General features: G+C 48.0%; 1 protein-coding gene across 1 annotated transcript in view; it reads left to right on the plus strand.

Annotated features, from left to right (window-relative positions):
* Positions 1-454: 454 nt before the first annotated feature.
* Positions 455-27622, plus strand: part of ARK2C (arkadia (RNF111) C-terminal like ring finger ubiquitin ligase 2C) — a 50714-nt gene continuing 23546 nt past the window's right edge. Inside the window, exon 1 of the mRNA XM_061350374.1 lies at positions 455-612. Coding sequence (XP_061206358.1) covers positions 552-612 — 61 coding nt within the window. The 5' untranslated portion in view covers positions 455-551. The remainder of the gene's footprint in view (positions 613-27622) is intronic.

The raw sequence follows: 27622 nt of genomic DNA on the forward strand, positions 1-27622 counted from the left end.
CACACATGCACACGTGTGCTTGTGTGTGCGTACGAACACATTCACGTACTCGTGTACAGGTGCGCACACACACACGCACGCACGCCCGCACACGTGTACCGGTGCGTGTGCGCGCACACACACACACACACACACACACACACACACACACACACACACACACACACACACGCACGCACACACGCACACACATTCGCGCGCGCCGTTCACGAGTGCGTGCTCGCGCGTGCCCGCTCTACGGGGAGTGGGGGGGGGTCGAGGGGGAAGAGAAGCGGTCGCACGTGCGAACGCGCGCCCCCGAGCACCCCCCGCCCCTCTCCCCCCCCCCCAACCGCTTCAGGGCCGGTGCCCATTGGCAGGCCCGGCCCCGCGGGGGGGCGGGAGGGGGCGTGTCCCTACGTCCCAGTCCGCGCTGCGATTGGCGGCGGGAGTCTTTGTGCGCGAGCGGAGCGCGCGGGCCGCAGTTGGCGGCGGCGGCGCGTCGGAGGGTCGGTCGGAGGGGGCCGGCAGGGAGCGGGGCCGGGGCCGCGCCGCCACACAAAGGCCTCAGCATGGTCCTGGTGCACGTCGGTTACCTGGTGCTGCCCGTCTTCGGCTCCGTGCGCAACAGAGGTACCGCGGGGCCGCGGGTTCGCGTCCCGGGGCCGCTCCGCCGCGGATGGTGTGGTGGTGGTGGTGGTGTTGGTGGTGGTGGTGGTGGTGGTGGGGAGGGGATGTATGTGTTTGTGTCGTGGGGTGGTGCGGGTGTGTGGTTCCGTATTCCCGGGCTGGAGAAAGGGTGCCCCCCCCCAACCCCGGTCAGCGCAGTCCCAGCAGTGCCCATTTTGGGATGCCGCCTCACACCCCCCCCGGGTGTCCCCATCTCCCGCCTGCACCTCCAGTCTGTGCTTCAGTAGGTCCATTTTCCTTTGCTTTTGTTTCTTTTTTATTTTAACTTTCTTTTAAGTTTTACTTTACTATTTGGTTTACCCCCTCCCCGTCTCGCCGTGTAGCGTAGCCACCAGCCCATCTCAGCATAGCTGTAGACGATAACAGCCATTTTTGTACCTTCATCCTGTTTAGCTGAGTACATTGCACTGTAAATTCCTGTTAAGTGGTTTCATTTTGCCGTGGTCGCTGGGCGCAAAGTTCCTTTAGAGGGGGGTGACCCAAAAGCTCCCAAATTGTGGCCAAAACCTTCCCCAAAAACGTGGACTGAGGAGGGGAAATCATAGAGATTTGGGTTGGAAAAGACCTTAAGATCACCAGTTCCAACCTCCTGCCGTGGGAAATCGGGCAAGGAAACGCAAAATCTGGTTGAATTCTGAAAATAAAATTGGAAAACTGTATGAAAGAAATATATGGGATGAAACGGGGTAAAATCCCCCCCCGAAGCTGCTGGGGGGTAACTCCAGAAGGGGTGCAGCATCCCTGTCCCCATCGGGGGTGATGGCCAGTCACCCCATCTCCATCCCACCCGCCACAAGTGTCCCGTCCCTTCCACCCCCTTCTCCCCCCTCCTCCCCTGCCCATAAAATCTCATAAAGAGATGCCTGGCAAAATGGGCTTCCATTAAACAGGGATAACATTTTTTTCTGCTGTGCTAAATTACTTCCTGTTCTTATTTTGTGGGTAATTTTCTGTATCGAATATCCTTTGGTTGTGTATTCTTCACCTTTTTTCTTGTACTAAAACTTAAAGCATGGTCTGTATTTTTTTACATTACCTAGTTTTCTGATGTAAATCTCTCTGTAGAGACATACCCTGCTGAAATGTAATGTGCTGTAGCCTATACATCTGCTCAGTGTACGCTGCTTTTGTTCTGTTGCCCTTCCATAGCATGGTGGGCCTTGCCTTTTTTGTATTGTGTGCATGATGACATTGTTACACATGATTCCACTAATACTAATATACGATCTCTCAATAAAGAAACTAGTTTTCCTATATTAACCTAGTGTGCTTTTTCTATTGCTGTTTTCCCATTTATTGTTGTATCCTGCTGTTTAGATTTTTTCCCTTGCTTTTCTCCCCATCATGAGGTTTAAGTGAGTGGAATTTTTCCTCCCCGTAGCACAGATGTGGGGGCTTCTTAATACATTTTATTTTTCATTGTTCTCCTATCCCATATCTACCCTCAGCATTAGCCTCTGTGTTCATGCTTTCCAGGCGCACAGCCCGCATTACCGTTGTGCCTATGCAGAGTTCTGTTTTACTGCAGAATAGCCTAAAATATAAGCCCAAACCCTCGTTATCAATCAGAATTTGCCATTTGATGAAGGGTCTGCGGCTTATCTCATTCTACTTACAACATTACACATTCCTTATGAATCTGATGTCAAAATGAGATGATCTTCAGATGGATGGGGGGAATAATAATAATACTGTTGTTATTATTATTATTTGAACTCTGATTAACAGGAGGTAAATGAACCTGGGGAAAAAAGATAACGATCCTGCTAATCTGTTAGCTGTATATTTCAACATATGTGCGAGTGCCCTGCCCACCATCTGCTAGGAGAGAAGTTGCAGTGCCTTGGTCCCGTGGTGGCTGGCATGCTGTAAATATCTTCAGTAGACCCCCGTGAGGCTCGTAAAACCACCCCAGCTGCTAATGTCGTAGCTACATGTTCCTCCCTGATGCCTCCAGACCCACCATCTCCTGAATAACCCCATTCGGGTGAATAGAGATAACTATATATTGGGGAAAAAGTCACCGGGAGGCTTAAAACGTGGGAAGCAGGGAGGGATGGGCAACGTAACAGCAGCCAGCGAGCGGTTTTGCTGCAGCTGAAACACAATGATAATCCCAGTCACATCTCCCTGTCCCTGCGCCAGATCTCCCCATCCCGGGTCTGCAAAAGGGTCCTGTAAAACCTCCCAGTTTTGGCTTGGATGTAGCAAGAAACCTAGGGAAGTCAGAGGAGATGGGGCTGGGAGGGGGGAGGAGAGGGAGCATCTTAATAGCATCTCTGCAAAAGTTGGTGGGAGACACTGGGTGGGTTCTTTGCCTTTAAGCGAGAGGAGCACAAATGCAGTAGGTCGGTGGTTGTTCCCACCGCAAAATTGTCAAGAAACAAAACAAAAACGAGTGTCTCCAGCAACTCCCACCCCAGCACCCGTCCAAGAAATGCTTCATTTTTGCAAGGCCGTGCCTTCCCACGCCGCTTTATCCTCAGTTTGGTTCATTGGTTTATTTTAGCTTTAAAAACATCTATTTATAATTTCCTCCTTCATGCTTCCTTCTCCATGTATCTCAATGACTGTTTGGCCACTATCCTATCGTGTCCCCCGCCTCCCCACCCAATCCCCTGTATGAGCACAAGCAGGTTGCTCTCTGTGGATGTAGTAGTGTATGCTGTGGCCCTTTGTTCTTGCTCCATCCTTGCCCCGGGGCCAGTGCTGAGCTCCGTGTCCCCGTAGCATCCCGAGGAGGGAAGCTGTGCTTCTCGCTTGCATGAAGGGAGACGTGCATGCCTTTTGGGGCTGATCATTTCCAATGTGATCTTTTCATTATTTTTATTCCTTTTTATTATTTTAATTTTTGAATTCACACACCCCCCCCAATCATGTCAGACAATGAGATTCTGCATGTTAAAAGATGAATCCCAACCCCCAAAACCCTACCCCAAACCCCCGACATGGATAAACCCATTCCCTTCCGAAGTGTTCCTCGTGATACGGACACCTGCCAGCAGCTGCCCCTTTGTTTGGAGTGGTGGATTCACTGCAGTGAGCCTCATAACCCCCGTTCCAGATCCTACCCTGCAAATTAGCGCCGATACAGCACAGAACTGTTTGGTCAATACACTCTGAGGATACCTCGGTAATCTAATAATGCAGGAAGCTGCTGGGTTAATGGCAACTCGTACTACAATTTATCATCCACATCATATTTTGACCTGTCTTGTTAGAAACTCATTCGTACAAGAGGAAACATTTCCCCCACCGCTGCCACCCCACCTCCACCTCCCAGACTTATTAGTCAGTAACCACTAGGCTTTCATAGCTCATAATCCATCAAATGCATCCACATTTAATGGCTTAATTCCTTTGACGCTTCTGAGTCTTGGAAAGCCAGCTGGTACAAAGAAAATAATCTTTCTTTCAATTTTAGCATCGTAGGCTGAGGAAATCCAGGGCAAGTCGTGTGCTGGTGGTGCTGCTGTGGGTGTGCAGTGTCTTCTATAGAGCCTATACATCTCTGCAGCACCAACCTGTATTCCTGTGTTCCTTTAAATAACTTCTTTTGGTAACAGGGAGATGGTTAACTCCAAACACAGACAAAACAGGCTCTGAGATTCATTGATGTAAGGGTTGTGTAAAGGGCTTGCACACATCTGTGTGCATTTAATGGTGACAAATGGGAGCTGGACCAACTTGTCCCTCTTACAAGGGTCTTGGGGTGGTGTCACGATTTCCATTGTTTTTAAGGAAAAGATTAACAAATAGTGGCTACATTTTGCTCATGCTGTAATTACCAGCAAAGTTCTAATGAAAGCTGATCTGGATTTACCGTGCTGCATGCAGATCTGGCCCCGTGGAAGTGTGTTGTTTAAGAATTGGTGAGTTGGTGGCCAAGTAAGGAAGCAAATGAAACTAGGAGAGGGTTTGGGGGGATTTTGCTGCAGAATCTGGGAGGTGTTCCAGTTGTGGGGGGACATAAGGTGGTGGGGGCTTGGCAGGGACACATTTCAACACTATTCAGTGTATCCTGGACAGGGTATGGGGTACCAAAGCGGGGTGCGAGACCCATAGGCACCATGGTGGTGCAATAACCATCTCGGTGATTTCTGAGTCCCTCTCTGTGAACCTGCTGGAAGGACTGCCCTAGAGTAAGTCTGAGCTTCCTTTGTTGTTGCTTTAAAACACGGTTGTAATTTTGGGAGCACTTCATTAGTTGAAAAGGGGAGGATGGAGCAGTGTAGGAGCCCTGTTCTCCCGAACTGTAGGAGAAACCTCTTCAAATGCCATGGGGACCATGTGTGACATCCAAGACTGGCTCACCCCTTTCCGCTGACCAGATGGATGATGGTCACAACTCCTAGAGGTGCAAGGGTGGAAGGAGAGGGAAGGGTGACTGTGGGGCATGATTATGGGTAGTGAGGGCACGGATATCTCCTCCAGGCCTTATATATGCTGGTTTGAGTTTCCAACTCAACTGGAAGGTCTTTAGAGATGTTCAAAAGGGAACATGTGCTGCAGCGGGTCAGTCAAGAAAACCCTTTCCCACCCGTAACCTGGGAGCACTAGTTTTGGGAAGCACTAAACAAATGTGCCAGAAATGCAAGGGGAGACATCGCAAAAGACCTTCTACACCTAGATCATCTTCAATATCCACAACCTCCAAGACCAGACAGTTGGTTTGGCAACTGGGAGGGTTGTGATGGCATCATGACTTTTGGCCATCTCACGGTATTTGGGTGTTTCTTCATCAACCTGCAGCTGCTGGAGTCAGGCAGTAGCGCAATGCTTTTTGATTAAAGGGTTGTATATAAAATAGAACTTCAAGTTGCTGCTTATGGCAAACTTGGTTCTCAAAACTGAGGAGTCAGTGACAACACACAGGAGGATTTCAGCCAGTGCAGTGGTTTGGGAAGGAAAAGGGTTATGTATGGCTATGGTGGGATCAGAGCAGGGACCTGCAGGTGGGCTGTGAGAGTGAGGCTAAGACCCAGTGACGAAAATGATAGTTTTCTCCCTTTCTGGTTTCAATTTGGGGAGATGGAGTGGGTTGATCTGCAGTGGGTTGGCATAGGGGTTGTGGTTTCCCTAGTGGCTCCTCACAGAACCCCATGGGAGATCTCCACTGGTTAAATCCTGCCATGGTCTTACTCTTAAACCTTACCAGGGAGAAAACTGGGTCTTTTGGGAATGGCTAAATTCTCCCTCTAAAACAAAGCAAGCCCCCAACCTTTGCAGCCAGGATCCTGTGCTTGGGTGGGCAGAGCTGGGACTATGGAAAGCAAACCTGTGTCTGCCCCATGCCTCCCCACCACCCTTGCTTAACCTTTTCTGCTCCTCCTTTGCTCAGTTTTGCAGTCTCCCAGGACCTTTTCTCACCCATTTTCCTGCCTACTTGTCCTTTACATTTCCCAGCCCCAGCTGGGTTGGGCTGGCTGGCACGTGCTGTCGTGGATCCCTCGTGGTAAGTGTCCTTAACCACTGTTGCTTTCTCTCCCTCCCTTTTAAAGGCTGTAAAATGTGCCTGCAGGAAAAGTTGCATGTATGTGGCTTGTAGCTCTTTAATGAACATTATCACTTTGGTTTGAGTGACCAAGCTGGAAGCTGTGAAGATGCAGGTTATGGGGAGAGGCAATAAGGTACCCATGGGGTGGGACCTTTTGAAGCGAGGACATGCCTGTGGGGACATGTTTGGGTGTGATTTTGGTAGCTGGGAGGAGGACCTGGATGTCTCTGTCTCTCACATCGCATCCCTGTGACCCTGGCCCTGCCTGGAGGTGACAGCCCGAGGTGTGGGTGAGCTTAAATGGAGCCAATGGCCAGTGCTGATTTTCCCTGCTGGTCTCAAGTGATGTTGCAAAGCAGTTAGTACACATTGCTTCTCCATCTCCTTCCCCAGCTGGTACAAGGAGCAACCATTACCCCTAAACTCCGAAAAAGCCAAGCCATGGTATGTTCTGGGACTTGTCTGAAGGGGCCATGAGCAGGACTTTGGTGGAACTGGGCTCTCCACCAGGCCACACGTCCAGACACTCAATACTGGGGCTGAATTAGGAGCTGCTCTGAAACCTGCTCCTGTCCTTTTCTCCAGGCTTGGGAGGGTCTCTAGAAGACATTCAGAAACATGGTCCCTTGGGTATGCATCACGCTGCAGCTGCTCCCCACACTGAGCTCTTCCAGTGGAGGGTGGGATTGGGAAACATGCCCATAGCAAATGTGCCCTCCCTGGCAGTGCTACGTCTTGTATTTCTGGGCTTTCTCATTCTCCTCGTGGCATCTGACCCTTCCTTCAGTCAACACTGCTAGATCAAGGTATTGATATATCCAAAGGCATGTGAGCTTTTTTGGAAGCTGTGAAGGAGGCACTACTAACCAACCTGTTTCCTTGAAAAGTGTGCATGAAAACTGGGCACCTACCAACAAATGGAAGCTTTCTCATCATTTTCAATAGCAGAGGAGATGCCTGTTCTCATGTAGCCCCGCAACATTGGGTAGGATCTAATTTGCCTGTGCTCGTTAGGGCAGTGGAGACTGTTTGGTCCATTCAGGGCTGATCATCATTAGCTGGTGGAAGCTGAGACTTAGACTCTTCTGTGAGCCCTTGCAAACCTCCATAAGGAGCAGCTGGAGCCAGGAGTGAGCTGTGGGCTCATGGTGAAGCTGCCTGGATGTGAAGTTGGACACAAAGCTGGAAAGGTCTGGACTTACTTACATATGCATAAATCCAAAGTAAGTCCTCAGCTTCCGAAATAATTGCTTCACATTTATGCTGGGATGAGTAAAATGAAAATCTATCTTGAGATTATTTTGTTTCTTAAGTAACTGGCAGTAAACTGACCACAGTCTGAAAGCATTTTGTTTGCAGGAGGGCTGGGTGATGCAGTTGTCTTTGCAAGACTATCAGTGTGCTTACAGCCCTGTGGTATGGCATTCAAGCTGTTTGAATCTCAGGCAGTGTCTGAAGATGCTAACGCTTTGGGAGAGGTGTCCGTCAAGCCTAGCACTTTCCACAACCTCCAGGCAAATACCATGTCTAACTCGCTGGGCAGTAAAGGAGCTGTAAATGTCATGCAGATTGCCGCGCTTCTTGTTGTGGGTTGCTAAATCCACATTTCTCTTTCTTGTAGCCTGGCCTTTAATATTAATATCTTTAATTTCATTTATAAATTCACTTATCAGCTTTCATTAGTCATCCCGTTAATGATCCTAGGCAAGAAATTTGTTACTTGACATCAAAAGGCAGATTAAGGGACTTCTAGAGCCTTGGGAAACGGCTTCATGCTGCACCGGAATTATAGCGATTGGCATATGGGGCTAATACTATGTATAATTTGCATCCGCTGCTTAGTGGATGAGTGATTATTTTATATATTTAGCAGAAAACAAGAGCATTTCTTAATCGTGAATGGTGTTACATTTCCTGCAAACTCTGCAGTATTATGAATCACGGGGCTATAAACATCTTGTTGCCAGCGTGCCTGGTTTTGCATTGCCAAGGCGGTGAACCCTGGAGGGTCAGATCCTGACAGCTCCCCTCCTCCTGGAGGGATATTACTTACTGCACAAGCATCTAATTGAAATTAAGGAGTTCCCCCAGTGGTAGGAGCTGGAAGGGACTGGGAGTGGATTAAGCATTGCATCACCAAAACAGAGCATCTCTGCTCTCACTGCTGGGAAATGAGGATGTTGGTAGGGTTTGGAGATGGGTGTTTCAGGCATGAAAATAGGGAAGAAGCTCTCAATATTTGCTCAAAGGATCTGGAAAAGAGCAGGGTTGGACTGAAAACAGATGAAACTGTCCTCAGATACTGGTCCATTCAGGTCCTTCACGATTGAGGCTGCATAGATTTTAGGAGCAACAAGCATGTTGGAAGAAGCCTTGTCTTGTCCAGCTGTTGTTTGTGATATCCCACAGATCTCTGGGCTCTGAGATAAGGAATAAGGAAGCTTTCTGCTCAGAGATAGTGTGACATTATTAGGCTTGGGGTTACAAGGCTGCCTTTTGAATAGCGAATATCTCAGTTGTGTACAACTGTATGAAGGAGGGTCCTCTCTGCACTGGCCACTTGCAAAGCACATTGGCAGCCCTGAGCTCCCTCAACAGGCTGCTCCTGTGGGCAGAGCCTCCTTCACGATCAAGGGGCTGCAGGCAGCTCTCCATCAGGTTGAACAGAGAACACTTTCTCTGTTGTGTTCCAAAAGCACTTACTGAGGTGGTTTTGCTCAGCCCTTCTTGGCCTGAGAGGGAAACCTGTGTACAAGCACGCAGTGGGTTGGCCTTGTCTGAATGCAAGGTGTCCACCAAACCACTCTATCACTGCCCTTCTCAGCAGGACAGGGGTGGGTAGAGAATAAGATGAAAAGGAACTCATGATTCAAGATAAAGGCAGCTTAATAAAGCAAAAGCAAAGGCCGTGTGCGGAAGCAAAGGAAAACAAAAGATGTATTCTCTGCTCCTCATCAGCAGGCGATGTCCTGCCACTTCCTGGGAAGAAGAGTTTCAGTACATGTATCTTTTGCAGATGTTGTAATAACAGATGCACCCTCCTCTTTTCTCTCAGGTTTATTGCTGGGTATGGAATATCTTTTAGGTCAGTTTGTGCCAGCTCTCCTGGCTATGTCCCATCCCAAGCCTGCTGGTGAGTAGGGAATGCTGGAGGGACAGCCTTGATGCTGTGGAGCACTGCTCAACAGTAGCCAAAACAATGGTGTGTTACCCACACCTTCCTAGCTACCCATACACAGCAACATGAGGGCTGCTGTGGGGGAAATCAACTCCATACCAACACAGAACCTGAGATACTGGTTATACTGTGTGTCAGCTGCAGCTCTGTGACAGCCTGGAAGTGGGAACAAATCTGGCCAGGTGCTGTGGGCTGGTCTACACCATTTGCTGTTTTCATCACATGAATCTGGCCTGGGTGCGAAGTGACATCCTGGGTCATGAGACAGCTGGAGGCTGGGGCAATATGGGGAGGTGGAGCCATCAACCTTCCATCTGCAAGGGCTGACCCACAGCCTAGGAAGTGAAATGGACCTGGAGGTGCTGATTGACGGAGCTGAACTTGGGCAGCTTGCGTGCAGGCAGCCAAGAAGCTATCAGCATCCTCACCTGTATCAGCACCAGTGTGGCAGCAGGGCCAGGGCAGTGATCATCCATCCCCCTGTACTGGGCTCTAGTGAGGCCTCACCTTGAATCCTGTGTTCAGCTCTGAGCCCCTTACTACAAGAGAGACATTGAGGCACTGGAGCAGGGACAGAGAAGGGCAATGGAGCTGGAGTAGGGCCTGCAGCACAAGTGTGATGGGGAAGGGCTGAGGGACCTGGGGGTTTCAGGCTGGAGAAGAGAAGGCTCAGGGGGGACCTGATGGCTCCCTACAACTGCCTGACAGGAGGATGGAGCCAGGAGGGGCGGGGCGCTGCTCCCAAGGAACAAGGGATGGGACAAGAGGAAAAAGGCTCAAGCTGCACCAGGGCAGGTTTAGACTGGAGTTTACGTAAAGTCCTTCCCTGAAAGGGCTGTGAAGCCCTGGAACAGGCTGTCCAGGGCAGTGGTGGAGTTATCATCTCTGGAGGTATTTGAAACCATGTAGATGAGGCCCTCAGTGACGTGGTTTAGTGGTGGCCTTGGCAGTGCTGGGGAAAGGTTGGACTTGATGATTTTAAACATCTTTTTCCAGACTAAACAGTTAAGTGATTCCGTACCTTCCGGCTCTTATCAAAGCAGCAGCAAAACCCATCATCTATCCTCTGTTGCTCAGCTCTTTGCCTGACTCCTTCCAGCGTTAAATTAACTAGAGGTGGCCAGACTCTCGTCTGAGGCACTTCCTTGAAGATGCAAGATGAAAATATGTTATTGTACAGGAACTAAGCCCCAAAGCAAGGGGTATTTTGTCCCAGCAGCAGTCTGAGGGTGCAGGGGTGAGTGACAGATGGTGGACCAGTAGCTCAGCTGATGGCACATCTATTAATCCGAGTTGCCAGGGACTGGAGCTATGTGGAAACAAAGATATCTGGCTTTGATTGTGATGATTATTTTCTGGTTCACTGGCTGAAAACTTATTTTCCTGGCTTTTTATTGTCTTTGAGTTTTTCAGCATAATGAGTGGGGCAGGGGGAGGCTTTTATATGGCTCATTCGAAGGGAGATGAAATAGGCCACAACTCCAGAAGTGAAATGATATCTTACGGTAGAAAATGAAACTGCATCAACTGGATGGAGGGAATAAGACGAATTCATCATAACCTCTCAGTTGGGCTTTTTGTACAAAGATGTTTCACCTAGACAGTTTTCATATCCTAGAGATGGATTTGGTGTTTTCTGCTCACATGGAAAGCACGAAACAGTATGGAATAGACTGCCCCAGTCCTCTGTGTTATTGTACTGTGAAACCACGTTGTGACTTTAGGGTGTGCAGAAATCTGATCGATTTCATCAACAGAAAGTGCTTTAATGCCTGAGTGAATTTTGGGGAAGCAAAGGATGTGTTCCCAGTGCAGGAGGTCACTAAACGTAGTTGGGACCTTACAAAACAAGGAAGCTCCCATAAGCCCCTGCCTCTCCTTCTTTCTCACCTCTGTTGGCAATGAAGGTGGGATTCCAGGCTTGTGAGGACTGGAGTTGGTTTCCAAACTGAAAATGAGAGCTGAGGCCTTGAATGGGATGTGCAACCACTCTGCTTTGCTCTTCACTGGGCTCATCCACCTGAGTTACTTCAGCCTGCAGAAACAAATAGCTCTTTTTCCATGTCTTTGATTTGAGTAGGAAAAATCAACCTGGCACATGTGACTACAAACTTGCTAGTGGAAATCTTGGGTGTTTTGCCAAAGGAGGCCATAGAAGCACCCTGAGATAAGGATTTACTTTCCTGCCCTGGATCATCAGCAAGGAGACCCCTCTATTGCCAGATCCAGATGGCACATGAGGCTATCTGAATGCTTCTTCTACAGGGTGCAGGGGTGTCTTGGGAAGGAAAATATTACCAGGAGGTAGTTACAAGCTTAGAAAAACAGGACATGGACCAAGGGGCAGGGAGATAAGGAAAATGCCCTATCCTTTGGGCAGAACACAGTTCTTCCTGGAAGGAGTTGGAGTCCTGTTAGGGAAGCTGAAATATGAAATATTTACTCTGATGGCTTTAACCTGCCCGAGGGGAGACTGAGCTGAGCTCTTAGGCAGAAGCTCTTCCCTGTGAGGGTGCTGAGGCGCTGGCACAGGGTGCCCAGAGAAGCTGTGGCTGCCCCATCCCTGGCAGTGTTCAAGGCCAGGCAGGACAGGGCTTGAAGCAACCTGGTCTGGTGGAAGGCATCCCTGCCCATGGTGAGGGCTTGGAGCTGGATGAGCTTTTTGGTCCCTTCCAGCCCAAACCAGTCTGGGATTCTGTGTTTGTTAGGTGTTCATTGTGACTCTGTTCTTCCTGTAACAAGCAATTTCGAGCCCCCCTAACAAAATCAAGGGCCAGACCTCAGCGACATTCAGGAAGCTTCTCACAGATGGAGGATCTTCTGGAATGCTCAGTGTGGGCTGATGGGAAGAGGAGGCTGAAGAACAAGTGCTGTCCTCTGCCTGCTGCATCAGGAGATGGCTGTGATTGGTGTGCTGTAATAACTGGTGCTGGGAATGCAGTGATGGGGAGGTCTATCTCTTAACTGGAATATCTGCTTTAAACCGTGGTTCATTAGTCATTTGGCCAGGGGGAAGGAGCACCACGGTGTGGTGCCAAGTGGGCTCTGGGTGCATCTCTCTCACCCAGCTTCACTTCTAAGAAAACACTGCTTGGGGGGGGAGGGGACGGGACGTGTTTGATGGATGCTTTTCAGAAAATACCTGTGCAAAAGTGCTGCTGCTCTTCTATCCCATTGAACAGGGAGCATGGTTCCTCTTCTCTCCCCTACCTCCTGTTTTTGGTGTACACACTGGCCCACGGTGGGAATGGGGAGCCAACAAGAGCTCCTTCCCAATGCCCTGGGAAACAGAGAGGTGGACATTGTTTGCAGAAACCCAACTCACTCGCAGCATCCCCTAGGGGTAAGGTGGGTGGTGCAGGGATGTACCAGGGCACCCAACAACTAACCCTGCTTGGAGATGTCACCACTGCAGAAGGCTCTAGGGAGTCCTTTTTGAATGCAGCCTGTTGGAGGTAAGTTTAATGGGGCTGCTAGTTTGCAAAGTTGGCAGCTAAAACGCTCCCCTCCAGTCCATGAACAGATCCAGCTTAAGCTTGTGTTACTTTTTATTTTAGTTTTGTTTCCCAGCATAAAGAGCAATTCCATTTCTAGTGATGCTGTGACACTCACACTCTCACATCACACCAGGTAGCTGGAGCTGGGGGGCTTTGAGAAAGCCCAAATATAAAGAACCTTTGTGGATTAGAAAAAAAAAAAAGGGGGAAAAAGGGATAAAAGCCCTGAACACAACATGAAAATACAACGTGTTAGCCAAAGTTCAGACACGAAAAAGCCACTGAAAAGGTGCTTTGTTCTTATCGATGCCATGAGGGGTCTGCTCCCCATGTCTTCTGGAGCTCAGGGGCTAGCTGTGGTGCAGACCTTTAGCTGTAGGAGTTGCTTTCTCTGTGTTCATGTGCATGCAGCCTTCCATGGTGAGGGTGGTTTCCACCTCTGGTGTCCTGCTCTCTTAGAAGAGCAGGGCTTAAATTCCTGGCAAATTTGCATCCGTAGGAGGGATTTTGGCTGAGCTGTGGTGTGGAAGTGCTGGGTAATGGTGGAGGAGAGAGGGCAACACAGCAGGATGCTCCCAGGGCAGTGGGTGATGGACCAGAAAGTCAAGGAAAAGCAATGCGCAGAGAGAGGTCTCATACTCCAGGCTTGAGATGCTCATCACCACAGCTTGGTAATGGTTAGGAGAAATGAGGGTCTCCACTGCATCCAAGCCAGGCAGGAGTTCAGGTTGGCCTTTGACTGGTTTCCACAATATTAAGAGAAAGGAGATCTTTGTAAGCAAGCTGAGCTGCTCTCAAGGGCTGGGAGCTTTGGTTGAATGTGCCCCCACTTGTCATTGGGGAAGATGGGGCATTCAGAAGTGTGGTGACTCTGCCCAAGCTGCACCTGTAATACCAGGGCATTTCTGCATTTGAAACTACAAGCAGGTTAATGCTAGTGAGGCTTGACACTGCAGTGCTGCTACCCTGTAACACAGAGAGCAGAAATCATATGCTGTATTACAGCAGAAGACTAGATTACCTAGGGTGCCAGGAGGAATCTTTTGTTGTTTCTCTAAAAAATACGAATGTTCCCACTCTAAAATGTCAGGAATCAGGATTTTGCCCTCCAGCTTTCTGTGTAAGGGCTCAGGGACTGCCTGCAGGCATCTCTTCTAGATGTCTGCACATCTGCCAAATCATGGACAACCTCTGACCCAGCCGGCACCTTCTAATGGAGCTCGGTTTGATTTGCTTGGTCAAAATTCTTCTCAGTGTATGAAGAGGATTAGATTCTTTGTAGTCCATCGTTCTCAAAAGCATGAGAAACGTTTTAGAAATGGAGTGTGTGGCTCAGCTGGTATTCTGGAGGCTTTAATTAACATCACTGAGAAATTCAGATCCCAACTTTAACTCCTTTTTGTTTGTAACCAGGAGCTCTGAGGAGTTAACAAATTCTGTAGCTTGAAAAGATGTTATTATTTTTATATCCCAGAGCTGGGGTGATTCTGAAATACACCTCTGTAATTGCTCCTTCCCTCTCTTCTGCTTGATACCTGCCAGAACCAACATCCAATAGACATTACATGGCTCACTGTTATTCATGCTATAGCGTTTCAACTCAGGCAGAAGTCTTCTCCTGGATTCAGTGGTTAGTGCTGTGAAAAATCCAGTAATCTTTTACTGCTTTCTGTAATGGTTCAGTTCTGTGGTGAACTGACAGTATAAATGGAAGATGCACATGCAGGATTATTTTCATTCCAGCCTTTGAAATGCTCTGCATGATGCAGAAGTGCTGTGCAAGGCACCACACTCTGTATGCGTATGTGTATACCCTTGCAAGGGTGAAGGAGACTTCTTCCATGTTGGTGTTGCTTCTTTCAGAGCTGTAATGTAGAGGCACATACCCATCTGCCCCAGAAGCTGCTCTTAAAAGAACCACAAACCCCAGCAGCTTCTCCCAGCTCATAGGGCTGCAGTATAAGCCATCTGGGAAGGGACAGATTTGCTCTTCCCTGCCATAAAATCCGATGTTGGACACTTCCGTTCTGCACTGGTGTTGTCTGCTCCAGACAAGAGGACTTTGCATGGGAAGGGAAATCCACTTCCATGGCCACATCTGCATGGGTTCAAGGCCAAGCAACTGGGCTGTGTCCAGCACCTGGAGCAGAAACTGGCTCTTCCCAAAGTGGTGGACATGCTCCTGCTTATCTGAATGGCGTGTGTGGGTTCAGGTGGGAAGTGGGCAAAACATGCAGACCCCCAGCTCCACAGATCCCACGTTGGACCCTCCAGTCTTCCCTATGGTTGAGTATGTGCTTTTGGTCTTCCACTTTCTTTTCTCCATCTGTACAGCACACCACTGCCCATCTTGCGAGTCCACTGGGTATAAAATTCAGGGAACAAGGAAAACGTAGATGATTCTGCTTCTTTGTAGGTAAAATTCCTGAGAAAATGTAAATGTGGCTGCGGAAAAGTGGATTTCTGGTTTTTAGCCTCCTTTCTGTGGTCACTGGTGAGGAAATGTGTTACAGGAGATGTCTGAAGAATTGTGTTTAGCCATAATGGCCAGATGTTTCTGCTTTCTTCAGGAAATAGATTTAGAAATGAAACAGCTGACAGAGCTGAGATTTTTGGATGAAAAGTACGAAGCTCAACTCTTTCCTAGTGTCACAGACACACATATATATTTTTAATAATGGTTTTAACATTACTTGGGTTTAATCCAAGAGGAAGAATTTTCCCAAGGTCACCCGTTACAGTAGTGGGAAGAGTGACTCAGGCTCCATCTCTTCTATGAAATCTGCTTGAAAATAATGATCTAGGGGAAAACCCTGGCTGCTGACACTAGCTGTATGTCTTCCTTCCTTAGCTGCTCTGATCAATAGGTTTGCTTTCCCCATGTAGCTGATAGATCTTGACTTTTTGAGTCTGACAGCAATGTTCTGCAGTGCCAACTGATACAGGGCCAATGGAGACTTGTGGCCACTTCTTGCTAGCAGGGGATTTGTTGAAGCAAATCAGATCCGGAGTCACTGAGAGGGAATTAATGTGAAATGCCTTGATGTTAGTTTTACAGTCACTTTAATAGGCATAGTTACACTATTAAACTGATCTGCATGTGTTTAACTCTTATTCATACTTGAGCGGAATAAATGTTTTCCTTTAGGAAGGGTGAATTTTACAGAGTAAAAGAGCTATTATAAACCTCCCAAATGCCTCAGCAATAATGACATGACAGCTTACAGCCTGAAACCCAGGCTCCTTATGCTGTGGTAGTGCTTTAAAGACCTATTTCACCCTTTTCCCCACCTCCTCTTCTCCTTCACCCTAATTACGCTCTCAAAATGTCTCTGAAATGATGGTGTTGGGCACATAGCTAGTTAGACCTTGAGTAGTCACACACAACTAAAATTGTCACCTTGCTTCAGCAGCAGAACTCCTGAATTCAGACCAAGCCAGCTTCTTCTCTTTGTTGTGTTACATACTGGAGATAATTCTCACACTGATACCCAAATGGGACTTTGATAAATTAAGGCTTTAGAAGAAGTTGCAGCTTGTGGTGGCGCGGTATAGAGGTGAGCTGGCTGCACCTTTGGGTTTGAGTGCTAAAAAGCAGGACAAGTTTTTTCTGATGGTTTTATAGGTCCTTCTTTCGCGTGGGTGACCCAATAGGTCTGACTGAAGTGGGCTCATCCTGACCCAACATCCATGAGTCCAGCAACAGGAAGAATCTCATAGCATCTTCAAATCCTTCATAGCCTCTTTGTGTCAGACAGCATGATGAAAAGCCTATACCCATGATCATAAAGCAAGGAGCAGAAATACTTGGCTTGGGGGTGAGGAAGCTGAGACAGAACAAACCTGCTGAAATTTATTTCTTGGGGTTTGGTAAGGATTTCTTGTGGGTTTTGTTGTGTTTTCTCCCTCTTCTTCTAATTTTCAACTGTAGCTCATGCAGGTTTGTCACAGGTCAAGAAAACTTTAAGCCATGATTTGTAGGAGATGAATGGACTTTCAACATAGATTCTGTGGTCCCAGGTGTCAGTGGGGTGCCAACCACTATGTAGTGGTACTGCCCAGTTCCTCTGCCTCTATCATGAGGAGGCACAGGCAACACTCATAACATTGCTAATTCCCAACACTTGTTAATGGAATTGAGCTGCCTGACCTTAATTTGTGACTGATACTTAATTTGAAGTTTCTATGGACACCAGTGGGCTGTAATGGAAACAATACAGGCCCCATAATGAAAAGCCTTATTCCCGAAAAGACAGCTAAATAAATTAAATTTAGTGATTAGTAAAAATCATAGAGTCATAGAATAGTTAGGGTTTGAAAGGACCTTAAGATCATCAAGTTCCAACCTCACACGAAACCATGCCACCCAATGCTCTGTCCAACGTGGCCTTGCACACTGCCAGGGATGGAGCATTCACAGCTTCCCTGGACAACCCATTCCAGTGCCTCACCACCCTAGCAGGAGAGAATTTCCTCCTTATATCCAATCTAAACTTCCCCTGGTTAAGTTTTAACCCATTACCCCTTTTCCTGTTACTACAGTCCCTAATGAAGAGTCCCTCCCCAGCATCCCTATAGGCCCCCTTCAGATACTGGAAGGCTGCTATGAGGTCTCCACACAGCCTTCTCTTCTCCAGGCTGAACAGCCCCAACTTTCTCAGACTGTCTTCATACAGGAGGTGCTCCAGTCCCCTGATCATTCTTGTGGCCTCCTCTGGACTTGTTCCAACAGATCCATGTCCTTTTTATGTTGAGGACACCAGAACTGCACACAATACTCCAAGTGAGGTCTCACGAGAGCAGAGCAGAGGGGCAGGATCACCTCCTTCGACCTGCTGGTCACGCTCCTTTTGATGCAGCCCAGGATACGGTTGGCTTTCTGGGCTGCAAGTGCACACTGCAGCCAGCTCATGCTCATTTTCTCATTCTCCAACACCCCCAGGTCCTTCTCTGCAGGGCTGCTCTGAATCTCTTCTCTGCCTAACCCGTAGGTGTGCTTGAGATTGCTCTGACCCAGGTGTAGGACCTTGCACTTGGCATGGTTAAACTTCATGAGTTTGGCATCAGCCCACCTCACAAGCGTGTCAAGGTCCCTCTGGATGGCATTCCTTCCCTCCAGTGTATCAACTGAACCACACAGCTTGGTGTCATCGGCAAACTTGCTGAGGAAGCACTTAATCCCACTGCCCATGTGAGCAACAAAGATGTTGAACAAGACCTGTCCCAACACCGATCCCTGAGGGACACCACTTGTTACTGGTCTCCAGCTGGACATTGAGCCATTGACCACAACTCTTTGCATGAGGCCATCCAGCCAGTTCTTTCTCCACCAAGTGGTCCACCTGTCAAATTGATATCTCTCCAATTTAGAGACAAGGATGTGATGTGGGAAAATACAGTTTTCCTTGGTCGCCTGTTAGTTTTAACTAATTGGACCTCATGTGGTGCTGAGGAGTTCAAAAGTATTTGAGCCTGCAGTTCCCATTTTGAGGACATTGTTTTTGTCCTCAGCTCCAGCTTGGTGCATCTCCAGCCCTACAGCCATCGCCATCATCCTCCTGCTCTCTTTTGCACAGGCCATCTACCCCCAAGCCCTCATCCACGGGGTCTCTCCTGATGCACCCACCACCCCATGGGGTCCTTCCTATGTTTCCTGCAGTGACTGGGTTAGCTATGGTCCCCATCTGGCCTTTTCCTAAGAATTCATCTATACCCAGAGTGGATGTGGTTAACCCTCATCCCAGTGCTCAGTTGCAGCCCTTGCTGCACTGGAAAGTGCATGCATCAGGTTGATTTGATCTGCTATACCTGGGGACTGGGGAGCTTGCTCTGATTTGGGATGCTCTCTCAGTGAGGTCCACTGTCAAAAACATCCATGCATCTGGGTTACAAGCGGGGCTTGGCTGAGGCTGTTTTCCTCCATTCCCATGGGATTTTTGAGACTATGTGAAGAAGCACAAATCTCTGCCTGTGTGTCAGGGCTTTGGGCTCTTACTGTGTCCCAATACAGGTCAGTTCCTGCCCAACGAGTCCCGATGTTAAGAGGCATGAGTAGGTGTCTGGGTTGGGACTGTCAGCGAGGTTTATTGCCAGTTCCCCTCTTCCCATGAGTTCCATGAAGTAAGTAAAATTGGAGAACGAGTCCACCACCCCAGATGTTTGGCAGGGAAAAGCATGACCCCTCCTCAGTCTGGAGCAGATGAAAACATGTCTCTGGAGCCAAAAGGAAGCCCTGGGATAGTGCAGGGGCAGATAAAATGTGGAATTATGATTTCCTAAATGACTCCTAAGCTTCTAGGTCCGTGACATTGTAAAAGGTGCTCTGTCATCCTTTGGGAAGGAAAGGTCTCCATTCCCTAAGATGAATGAGTGATATATATATATATATGTATAAGTATATACACACACATACACACACACACAAAGCTTGATTCAGAGAAAACTCCAGGAACAAACTTGCCAACAAAGTTTCCAAGCTGACAATCTTTATTGCGGTGCCTGGAGACACGGGGGATAACTCCTCCTAACGTGTGTCCCCGGATTGCTACACAAGCTGTCCTTATATAGTCCCTGGGCACACATACCTATTCATGAGCCTACATATGGATTACATCACTTTTCAGAAAGTTCCCTGCATGCGTACAGAATTGTGGTGGTGGTCTCTGAAGGTCGTTTACTTCTTCCAACAATCTTCATCACTTCTGGCAGCCTTTGAAGCATGCACTGTAGATGCTCATACCAGCTTAATTGGTTTGTTAGCACCAAAGACATAATAACCCTCCTGTCCTCCTACTTATCAGTTAGTTTAACTGTAGGCCATCCTGGACACTTGTGGTTCTCAGATACTCCTTATCCCTGTGTCCTGTTCTTCTAGACTGTTTTTCTTAAAACTATGTCAACTATAACGATTTATCTTGTGAGAATTCTCAGTATATTCTCTAGCTGTACCCTATTTTTTTTCTCTATGTATCCTGCACCTCAGTAATTTTCCATTGCTACTGCTACAAAGCCATCAAACTTAACATTACTTAAAACTGATTCTAAAGGTTTATATATTCCATTTTGTAATTTTGTGCTCCCCCTTGTCTCAAGCTGTACTATCTTATGGTCTGCAAATCCCTGGGGCTCCCCAGTATCCTTCAGGATGGATATTCCCAGTCCTGGCCATGTGTGTCCATGGTCTGCAATGCAGAAAACTGCCTGCTGCTGGGAAAAATGGGTAAGGTGAAAAAAGGGTTTCTGGGGTGGTACTGGTAGAAACTCAGCCCTGTTCTTCTTTGGTTCATCTTGCTAGCAATGGTAACATACTGAGCCCTGGGTGGGGTATATCAGACAATTCCCTACAAACCTGATGTAATGAAGGAGACCTTTGATAGTCACAAGGGAAAAGGTGGCTTTGGTCCCTGAAGCATCACCAAAAAGCAGTGGTGGAGGAAATGGCATGGCAGCAACCTGCATTTGTACAAACGCCTTTTCATAGGAGATACTTAGGTCTGGCCTTAGGTCTACCACCAACTGCTTCTCCTGCCCAGGCCAGCTCTGTCCTCTGTCCAGTTCCCATCTCCTCCTCCCTAAACCAGGGTGCATTCACTAGCCCAGTTCTCACTGCACTGGGTGCAAGCTCTTTGCCATCCTCTTCCCTGTGCCATTTAAGCACAGAAACAACTAATTTGGGTGTGCCGTGATTTACCACAATATGAAAAGTCTGCTTGAAGGCCCTGCAGAGGAACAGAAATGAAGCAAATTTCAGATGGCCTCACAAATGAAGCTGAAAGGTCATCACAACATCAAGCAGGAGGTCGTGTACAGTGCTGAGAGCCTCTGCTAAATATCAGCCAAAGATTAGTCCATTCCCTCTGAAAGGCCAAGAGCTATAAAGGCTTTGAGTTCCTTCTGCCATGAATTCGAACTCACAGCATCTAAAAATGGCACAAGCTCCCTGTGAAAGAGAGATACAGCTTCAGGAACAGCAAGGGAAAAGGTCAGGCCAGCAAGGTGTGCAGAAATACGCTTAGAAAATACCAAATGCAAGGTCCTGCACCTGGGTCAGAGCAATCCCAGGCACACCTACAGGTTGGGCAGAGAAGAGATTCAGAGCAGCCCTGCAAAGAAGGACCTGGGGGTGTTGGAGAATGAGAAAATGAACATGAGCTGGCTGCAGTTTGCGCTTGCAGCCCAGAAAGCCAACCGTATCCTGGGCTGCATCAAAAAGGAGCATGACCAGCAGGTCGAAGGAGGTGATCCTGCCCCTCTGCTCTGCTCTCGTGAGACCTCACTTGGAGTATTGTGTACAGTTCTGGTGTCCTCAGCATAAAAAGGACATGGAACTGTTGGAACAAGTCCGGAGGAGGCCACAAGGATGATCAGGGGACTGGAGCACCTCCTGTATGAAGATAGGCTGAGAAAGCTGGGGCTGTTCAGCCTGGAGAAGAGAAGGCTGCGTGGAGACCTCATAGCAGCCTTCCAGTATCTGAAGGGGATCTATAGGGATGCTGGGGAGGGACTCTTCTTTAGGGACTGTAGTGACAGTAAAAGAGGTAATGGGTTAAATCTTAAACAGGGGAAGTTTAAGTTGCATATAAGGAACAAGTTCTTTACTGTAAGGGTGGTGAGGCACTAGAATGGGTTGCCCAGGGAGGTTGTGAATGCTCCATCCCTGGCAGTTTTCAAGGCCAGTTTGGACAGAGCCTTCGGTGACATGGTTTAGTGTGAGGTGTCCCTGCCCATGGCAGGGAAGTTGGAACTAAATGATCTTAAGGTCCTTTCCAACCGTAACTATTCTACGGTTCTAAAGTTCTTGGGTTATGGAGGGCTTTTTTAAAGCCAAAAGGGACTTGTAAATCATGTGGATAGCATTAATTAATTTGGCTTATAGCCAAGCATTGTCATGTCTGTTTAATCAGCAGCTGTGAAACAGAGCATTGCCTGACTGCCTGCCTCCCACCCCAGCTCCTGGGAATGGCAAGGGACATAGCTCTGTTAGATCACTGCATCCTGCATTTGCTTGGAAATCTGGCCTTTCAAATACTTCGTATGACATAAAAGGTGCCAGTGCAGGAACTGGGCTGGAATTTCATCTAGGATAAGCAGAGTCAGGACATCAGTTTAACTTGCATCAGTTGGGCTCTTTTTGAAAGTGCTCAACAAGGCTTCTTCCCAAGGCCATCAACCTTCCCTTAATAGTATTGTGCTAATTAACTGGCAAATTCCTTGTGGTGATGCTGGTCTAACTGGTTTCACTAATCTTCTCCCAGTCCAATTTCTGACACTGGGTCTCCCACAACCTCCAGAGGTCTAAGACCAGGAATCTGAGGTGCAGCTGAACCTCACACCCGTTAAAACCACTACGAGCCTATGTATGAGACACCCTGCAAACATGAAATAACCTACCACCATGAGAGAAATCTCACCTCAGATGTGGTGGGTAGTGACTAGTCCTGAAAACATGTGGGTGGATGCATCAGTTAAAAGTGTCTGGAGTGCAGAAAGCCCTGGGGACATAGACATACACTTTCCCTGTCACAGCATCTCACCTTCCTCCCTGAGGGTGACAGCTCAACAGACTCCAGTCATTGTCACCACTTGTATTTACAGGGCACCTAACCAGCTCTATAAACAACAACTTGCAAGTTACTCCTTACCCTGTAATCAAAACCATCATCTTTATTTTGGTATATCTGTTAAGAGCATCACCCACAGCTGCAGGAGCTGAATTCCCTCTGAACGTCAGTTTTGTTTTTCAGCAGCAAGGCTGCCTTTGGAAATCAAGATAATAATGGCAACCTGATGCAGTTAATAAGCTTCTCCAAAGGGTCTGTTAGCCCAGTGGGTCTGAGGGCTGCGTAGCCTCACCATACCTGCTCTGCTTACAGGTTTCCAAGGTAGGTGTAATAAAAACGAAACCCATGTAAGAGAGTAAAAATGTTTCCGTCTGAGTGAGCTTGGCAAAACTGCTGTCAGGAATGGTAAAAATCATAGTGGGAGGTCAGCTCAGGTTCTGGCAGGTGGTTTGCTCCTCTGTGCAATAGGAGGAGGCAGTTCTTTGACAGAAAAAGGTAAAGGGAGATAAACGTGCCTGGCTTTGCTTTAGTAATAACCCCATTGGGTGACTTAAGGCTGCCTAGTTTGGCTTGTCCCATGCTGATAATCACTTTCTCCTCCCAGCAGCAATCCAGTGCTCCCCATCCTATGAGGTGCCCATCACGTCCAGCTGATGAGTTGATGTGATGTGAGGATGCTGGATCCAGTTTCCCACCCTGTGATGCTCAGTTAGCTCTCCCTGACCTAATTTGGTGGGGAACAGACTCCTGGAGGCTGTGTTTTGCTTGAAGGAGGGAACAGACTGCTCTTGGGGTGCCTGTTCTCTTCCCCCGTGTCCTCATCTACTCAAGCCCTTTGTTTCTCCCATGGCAGCTGAAGAATACATGAAACCAGGGGTTGTAGTTTTTCATATGGGCCCCCTTTCCACCCAGCTTCATTCATTCTGGATTTGTTCGTAGCTTCAATGTCTTTAATATTCATGTGGATTAATCTTTTGGCACTGCAGCAGCTTTTCTGTTTGCCGCTTTAGATTAGTTTAATTACTGGCACTGTGTTGCCTTTAAGTCTAAAACAGAAAAAACCCCAAGCCATTCATTGACCGCAAGCACAGGGAGTGCAGACCCGTTGCGGCTGTCTTTCCTGCAGACAGGCTGAAGCCAGCATGCAAGGATTCTGTGGCTGCCCCATGCCTGGCAGTGTTCAAGGCCAGGCTGGATGAGGCTTGGTGCAACCTGGTCTAGTAGAATTTGTCCCTGCCTGTGGCAGGGGGTTGGAACTGGCTGAGCTTTGATGTCCCTTCCAATCCAAACCAGTCTGAGATTCTATGATTTGCAGCAGACACACCTGGCGCTGGCCAAACGCTTCCCAGCCAAGGACCATGCCATGTGTTTTATCTAGCAACTCAGCTGTGGGACCTGTGTTACATCTCATGTGAGTGAGAGGTGGGAAGACCTTGCTATGGTTGGAGGTAGCTTTGGATGCAGTGTTGTAATTTGTCCACCAAAAAATCATAGGCTCACAGACTGGTTTGCATTGGAAGCAACCTTAAAACTCATTCAGTTCCAAACCCCTGCCACGACACAGACACCTTCCACTGGAGCAGCTTGCTCCAAGCCCCTGTGTCCAACCTGGCCTTGAACACTGCCAGGGATGGGGCAGCCACAGCTTCTCTGGCCACCCTGTGCCAGCGCCTCAGCACCCTCACAGGGAAGAACTTGTGCCTAAGAGCTCATCCTAGTCCCCCCTCTGGCAATTAAATCCATTCCTCTTGTCCTGTCCCTACAGGCCCTTGTCCCAAGCCCCTCTCCAGATTTCCTGTAGCCCCTTTAGGCACTGGGAGCTGCTCTAAGGTCTCCCCTTCAGGAGCCTTCTCTTCTCCAGGCTGAACGAGCCCAGCTCTCTCAGGCTGTCAAAAATCCCTGCATTGCCTCATTGCAGCAGGTGGATGCTTCTTCCTTGGGTGCAGCTTCTATGCCATGTCAGAGTAGTTTCACATGAGCGAAACTAAGATGTCTCACTCTGACATCTCCTACTTGCTTTATAATGTGGCTTGTGGCTTATTGCTGGTGTTGCTTGTGGACAGATGGCCCAAAGTGTACTTGTATATTTGGGAGTTTTTCTTCTGAGTCACCAGGATCCTGTGCAATCCAAACCATATGTGGGCCATCCCCTTCCTCCTGGAGCCTATACGTATACAGGGTTTGATGGCAGGCTGGGGCAAGGGGTGCCCTCTGCAGCATGAGCCTCCTGCCTTGCTTCCAGACAGTGAATTCCCCATACCTCTTTTGAAAGTAATTTTTCACTGGATCTGCTGGGATCTGGGGATGCGGGATGATTGCATGGCGAGTCTCTGTGCCTGCTGTTGGGTTGCAAGCTTGGTGTTGAGACTGATAACTTGGTGGGAGGATGCTTTGGGAGAAACATTGCAACACTGTGGAGTTGCCTTCAATCCTGCCTCTGAGCAAATGAGGACGTGGTTCAGAGGGGACAACGGGTGGATCTGCACCCCATGGAAAGCACATTTTCCTAAGGTAATGTGTAGGGTTCTTCTTCATGTTGCATGACCCTGACCCAACATCAGCCCAGCTCCCCATTACACTGCAACACTCCCATACCCAGCAGCCCCCATTGTCCATTGCCAAAAATTCCAGCCCTGCAGACAGCAAAGCATTTGGATAACAGCACCAGCATCCCACTGGCGACCCTCCAATGTCTGGAGCTGACCCTATGAGCACAGTCACTGCTATTTCATTCTGTTCCAGCTGAGGTGGACTTTTGAAGGGTGGCCAAGCCCTCGGCCTGGGGGCTTGGGTTGTCTCCTTGGCTTTTGGCCACTGGAAATTAGCTGGCCTCCATAGAGCAAAATCTGAGTGTGGGGTAAATCTGGAAGTGCTAAAATCCTCGTGGATAGCTGATGAAAACCTATGCTCACCCTGGGGCTGGTTAGATAGTGCTGGGCTGCAATAACTGTCTTTACTCTAGAGGACTGGGATGTCACAGGGCCACAATTAAAATAGCAGTCCATCTTTAAAACGTTACTGACACTGATTAAAGAGCTTGGGGAATTTTGCCATGTTTTAACTCTTTCTGATCATCAGGCTTCTTGTGCCAGAGATTGAATAATCCAGCGTCACAAGTCAGCCCCAGAAATATCAGGCTGTGATGCTGGTACTCTGCTGGGTGCAGGACATTGAACCCATAAAAGAGCAGATATTAAAAAGGCAAAATGTCTGAGAAATAGCAGTATAGACTGTGTGTGTATCTGGAAAAAAGCCACTAATCAGCATAAGCTGCTTTTCCAAAATTATCAGAAGGTAGGAAAAAAAATATCCCACACATTTTTCTTTTCCCATTTTACAGGTTTAAGCCAAAAACAAGAAAGAAAAAAAGAGAAGAAGAAAAAAAAGGCTTATGAGATTTAAGCTATTTATTACCGAATAAAACTGCATCTGGTCTGTGTGCTTCTGTGCCAAGTTCTGGCATCACGAGAGCACAAACATCGAGAGTTATGAGCCCCTTGAAAGTGGGGTTGATCACAGAAACATTGACTTAGTCTTAATTCTCTAAGGGATGCCACATGCTTGTTTGGGATGTTTCAGAATCCAGGTGCAGGGAAGTGAGATGCTGCCTGTGACAATGCAGCTTCTTACCTGGTTGCTGCCAGGCCACTTCTATGGATATTCTTGATGGAATAAACAGGAACCTGATTTCCTATTCCCATCATGATGGAAAAGTGAGTTCCTTGTAATTAGCATCTCTTGCCTTCAGCAGGAGTGACAAATTCCCACAAGCAGGTTGATTTTCATGCTGGAAGGGACAGCTATTATCATCTCCTCCATCCTGCATCTCCATGTTAATCCCAGCCCAAGTGAGTAGACATCCTTTAGGAAGCTATCCAGGCTGGGATTTATCAGCCTTGGTGCCCCAGAGGGGATTTCTGCTGTATGTGGTGCCCAGTGCTTCAGCCTGTGCTGGCTGCAGGTCAGTCACTGCTGGGTTTTGTCAGGCTTATAACCAGGCTGATGAACCTCCTCCTGCCCAACTCATGAGAGGCACCATTTTAGGCTCTACTCAACCATGGTTTCATCTTTGATCTTTCTGATGTGGAGTCCCAGCATTTCTTCCCTCCAGAGGTGCCTGCATGGCACCCTTGGGCTTCTCTCCAAGCCTTCTTCCTGCCTTTGGCATCAGTATAAGAGGCTTATTGCTCCCAAGGGAACCCACCTCCTGCTTTTTATTCAGCAAATACTTGCACCTTCAGATGCTGCTGGGGCTCTGGAAGTTCATGGTTTGCTGATTATCAAAAATCGCTCTCAGATAGCCTCCCAGCTGCAAATCAGACCTGTATGGTTTTTCTTGGATGTCTTTCCGTTTAGCTGTATAAAATGCACATTTCTTGCTGTCTGGATGAAGTTTTCCTTTATATGTTATTATAGTATGGCTTAGCAGCACTAACTCATGCCAGGACCTCATGCAGAAATGTAAAGTAAGAGCTATTTCCGCGTCGAGAGACTGATGTTTTACTTGTACGTTATGTTTGGTGTTCTTTCTCCTGGTGTAACACATACCTATAAAGTTTAGGATATGAAGTTTAATAGGGAACAGACTTCCAGAATCTTTGATTCTTAGCTACAGACTTTGTATTCTTGGAGCATAAAAAGGGAATTGTGTGGATGTGGCATGGCAGGACTTGTGTTAGATGGGGTTATCCCAAACCTGAGTTCAGCTCACTGCCAGCACCCACCACATCTCATGCAGCTTCTCTTCAGCACTGGTGTTTGGGGTGGGCTGTGATCCTGACTACTGCCAGGGGTGCAAACAAGTCCCTGCATGGCACCTCCAACCAGTGCACAGTGATAGTCTAACCTCCAAAATCCTTTAGGTTAATTAAATAAAGAGGTCTGTTGAAGGCTGTTCTTGAACTATGGGCTGAGATCCTGGGCTCAGGATAGGAACTTAGAGTGCTGTACAGGGGACTTACTAACCTTTGCTACTGGGAATATTTCTGCTCTCTCCTAAGAGGTGATCTTCATTCTTTGTACCCCAGCTATTGTAAGAAGCTCCTGTCTTCTGTGTATTGTCAATTGGAAGACGTGCCAGCTGCTGAATGGCTGCTACCTTCTGCCTTGTGGGGTGAGGAGGAACACTTTTTGGTGTGGTTTTTGAGTGGTTTCTGAAAACCTCAAGGGAACCATGCAGTATACTGGCTTCCCTGGGTGGCAGGTACCTCAGCGCTGCAAG

Source organism: Neopsephotus bourkii, unplaced genomic scaffold (assembly GCF_033783945.1).
Source record: "Neopsephotus bourkii isolate Nb327-2 ecotype Australia unplaced genomic scaffold, CSIRO-AGI_Nbou_v1 NB_484, whole genome shotgun sequence".
NCBI lineage: Eukaryota > Metazoa > Chordata > Aves > Psittaciformes > Psittacidae > Neopsephotus > Neopsephotus bourkii.